This window comes from Rhinopithecus bieti, unplaced genomic scaffold (genome assembly GCF_001698545.2).
Source record: "Rhinopithecus bieti isolate Rb0 unplaced genomic scaffold, ASM169854v2 scaffold_11744, whole genome shotgun sequence".
Lineage (NCBI taxonomy): Eukaryota > Metazoa > Chordata > Mammalia > Primates > Cercopithecidae > Rhinopithecus > Rhinopithecus bieti.
The window spans coordinates 1,247,026-1,251,119 of NW_016807094.1; the positions used below are offsets into that span (position 1 = coordinate 1,247,026).

General features: G+C 38.4%; 1 protein-coding gene across 1 annotated transcript; it reads right to left on the reverse strand.

The window, feature by feature from the left end:
• Nucleotides 1-1,941: 1,941 nt before the first annotated feature.
• KRT10-AS1 (KRT10 antisense RNA 1) lies at nucleotides 1,942-2,655 on the reverse strand (the record flags this gene model as incomplete). The annotated part of the gene is given in 2 exon segments (XM_017880237.1): nucleotides 1,942-2,184; nucleotides 2,186-2,655. Coding segments are annotated over 2 exon segments (639 nt in total), but the record flags the coding sequence as incomplete, so codon positions are not given.
• Between the last annotated feature and the right edge of the window lie 1,439 nt (nucleotides 2,656-4,094).

A 4,094-nucleotide genomic window follows, 5' to 3' on the forward strand; every position in this document is an offset into this window, starting at 1 on the left:
TGGGACTACAGGCATGAGCCGCCATGACTAGTACAAATATAATTATGATTGACAAACTTATAATTGTTGAAATCCGTGAAGCATATAATCTGGACCTAATGGCACCCAACATATTTTGTTGAATTGTATGTTTCCTTTTCCTCCCTTGAAGGTAACAAATGTTACTTTGGAAAATGCCAACATTCTGCATTAGATCCACAATGCCAGGCCCACTGTGGATGACTTCAAGCTCAAGTAAGTTCAGAAACCATGTAAAGAACTGATTAAAAAAAAAAAAAACCAACTCCCTGATTCACCACTTTAAACAGTTACTACAAAACTTACAATATCATTATTTCATATTATTAAACATCTCAACATAAAACAATCTCTTTTATGTTTAAATTACAATAGTGGTCATAGGCTAGCAATGTGAAAACTCCCAGGCTAGCGATTTGAAATCTCACATATGGTGTATGACTCTCCAATACATAGGTCAGAGACTTGGTTTTTATAGAACTGCAGGAGGTACCCCCTACTGTACTTGAATTTTTTTTTTTAACTGGGGAGACACAGTCCTTGTAAAACAAAGGTGCATTCTCCTGTACATGAAAAGGAGCTTGCTTCCTTTCCTAGTCAAAGAGCAGAGGGGAGATTTTCACTCTTTCATAGCTTTAATAATGTTATTCCTACCATATACTGAACACTGATGCTGTGCTAAGCACTTTTGTACATTAACTCAATTCTCATAATATTCCCATTTTAGCCAGGCGTGGTGGCTCACGCCTGTAATCCCAGCACTTTTTGGGAGGCTGAGGCAGGTGGGTCACTTGAGGTTAGGAGTTCGAGACCAGCCTGGCCAACATGGTGAAACACCGTCTCTACTAAAAATACAAAAATTAGCCAGGCATGGTGATGCACACTTGTAATCCCAGCTACTTGGGAGGCTGAGGCGGGAGGATCGCTTGAACCTGGGAGGCGGAGATTACGGTGAGCCAAGAGTACGCCACTGTACTCCAGCCTGAGTAACACAGCGAGACTCGGTCTCAAAAAAAAAAAAAAAAAATTCCCATTTTAATGATGAGAAGACACAGGTTCAGAGAAGTAATTTGCCCAAGGTGATAGCTGAACATGGCAGAGGTGCAATTTGAACCCATGTCTTCACACCCCAGTGCTGTGCTCTTTAAGCTCCACTATGTGGGACATCTTGTTACCACTGGATAAGGAGACCTCCATCTAAGCTGTATTGATTCTTCTAATTGGGCTCTGTTCAGATACCAGAGTAAAGTTGTCCTTTATCAGTGTGTCGAGGCTGATAGCAAGGGCCTGCAAAGTGTCTTGGATGAGTTGACTTTGAACAAGACTAACCTAGAGTGGCAAATGGAAAGCCAGATGGAGGAGCTGAATTACCTCAGAAACAATCATGAAGAGGCGGGAGCTACACAAAATGAATTTAAAGTTTCAGTATGTCAATACCTGTCAAGATATGGTGGTGGCGGCTATCATTATAAGAGACATTCTTTTCATAAAACACAGGTAAAGTAACATAGACTGTAAGGCAAAACTTACCTCTCACGATGACAGTGAAAATCAAATAAATTACTTGTATTAAAATATTTTGTAAAAATTAAAATATTATTCCTTTATATTGATCCTAAATATGTTTATAATAGGGTTGCCAGATAAAAATACAGAACTCTCAGTTTAAATTATAATTTCAGGTAAACAATGAATAATATAACAGATATGTCCCAAATATTGCATGGAATATAGTTATACCAAAAAAAGTATTCAATGTTTATTTGAAATTCAAATTTAATTGGCATTCTGTATTTTATTTGCTAAATCTAGTAACACTATTTCGTTGTCTCCTAGAAATTTCTTTGAAACCTTAAAAAAGATTTCTAAACTCTACATTTTCAATTTTAAATTTTTAATTTCTTTAAATAATCATATTCCAGATGCAAGATCAAGTAACCTGTGGCATTTTATTTTATTTTGGATCAGGAGATGAAGGGTGACAATGATAAGGTACCTTATGTTGAGGTAAACATAGAAAACAAACGGCCCCAGGTGTGGACCTGACTGTCCTGCTGAACCAGACAAGACAGTAATATGAGGCTTTGCCACAAGAAAGCCACAGAAAGGCTAAGGCCTGGTTTAATGTAAGGTAAGCCTATCACCACCAAAACAAAACAAAACAATACCCAATATTAAGCAGAAGCCATGAAAACTAGTATAAGTATTTATATTTTTATTCCACTCCAACATCTCAGAGTAAAGAACTGATGGGCAGGCCTCGGCTTCTGCTGACAACTGCCAACCGGCATGAGATTGCTGAGCTGAGGTGGACTCTCCAGACACTGGAACTGGAACTGGAGGCCCAGTGGCCTCTGGTAAGAATGCTGCAATGTGAGACCCTTGAGATAGATTGACTTGTTGAAGATGAAGAGAAAACAGAGAGCCTCCGGTACAGTTGTTGAAGAGCAACCACCAGCTAACACCAAGGAGACAAGGAAGAAGAAGTCCTTCTCTCAACCGACATCCGGAAGACAAGGAAGAAGTCCTTCTCTCAACCGACGTCCGGAAGCACGAAGAAGACTCCCAAGACAGCGAAGAAAGGAAAACAACTTGAGGAGAGCCAGGAAGAAAAATGCTCCACAAAAATATGCGGCTTTAAGAAGACTTGAGGAAGGGAGCAGGCCAACACCCTCTGACCACAATGACCAGCTGAATGAGGAGCTCCAACAGAATGAGCTGCAGCCGGAGCAACAGAGTGAGGGACAAAGCTGGACCAACAGAGTTAGGGGACACAGCCGGAGCAACAGAGTTACAGGACATAGATATAACAAAGGGGGAGGATGCCAGCCATTTCAACTCTCTCCCTGAGCAGCGAGTAATTTCAGGGCAAGCCCAGAGACCTAGGATCCATCTGAGAAGTCTGTAGAGGTCTGACCAGAGAACTCAACAACAGGGTACGCCCCATGGTGATGAAAATAAAATGAATCTGTTGTAAAAGGAAAAAACAAAAAAAGTTACAACGTGTTGCTTTGAAATCCAACAGTATATTCACACGTGACATGTCTGGTCACAGATGTCTCAAAACATTTTGTGTCTCCACAGTATAATGTTTGCCCTGTAAAATTTAAAAGCAATTCTTTAATTTTAAACTATAGAAGATCAGTAAATTAGGGTAAGAGAGAAAGACACAATACCAGGAATAAATATACTTACATGGTTTCTTTAAAATTACAGATTAAGTTCTGTGTGGTACTAGTTTACAGCATTCGGAACTATTCTGCTACATTGCAATTTTTGATGAGTCGTCTTTACTTTTATTTTCCATTCCTTTCCTCTTTTATTTTTTTTTATTTTATGGATAAATAGTAGTTATACATATATATGGGGTACATGTGATATTTTGATACAAGCATACAATGTGTAATGGTCAAATCAGGATAACGGGGATATTCATTATCTCAAACACTTATATCTTTGTGTTTGGAACATTCTAATTTCACTCTAGTTATTCAGAATATACAGTGAATTTCTGTTAACTATAGTCACTCTATTGTGCTACTGAACACTAGATCTTATTCCTTCTAATTGTAATTTTGTACCCCATCAACCAACCCCTTTTTATCCCCTGCTCTCTCTCACCCACCTCCCTGCTGTCCTCCTAGCCTCTCTGGTAATCATTATACTACTCTTTATCTCGATGAGATCAACTTTTTTAGCTCCCACATATGAGTGAGAACATGTGATACTTCTTTTTAATCTAGTTTGACAGAAACTGAAAGTAACCACTGTTACAATATGTTACCCCAATATAGCTTGTGGAGTCTTCATCCCTGGAGAGTTTTGAGACAGAAGGAAGTAAGCAGGGGAGGAGGGAAGCAGGAAATTCTAACTAGACCAAATTTAGCATTTATATTCCAGATGCCAAGAAAAAAATAATAATGCAACATCTTATAGCTCTGCAAATATGCACTCATTTATATATCTAAGCTTTAGACTAGAAAATTCTAACTAGCTCTACATTTCAATCAAAATTATCAATATGGAAAATATTTGGAGAGACAGCAAAAAGTTTAATAGTTTTTGAATGTATATAA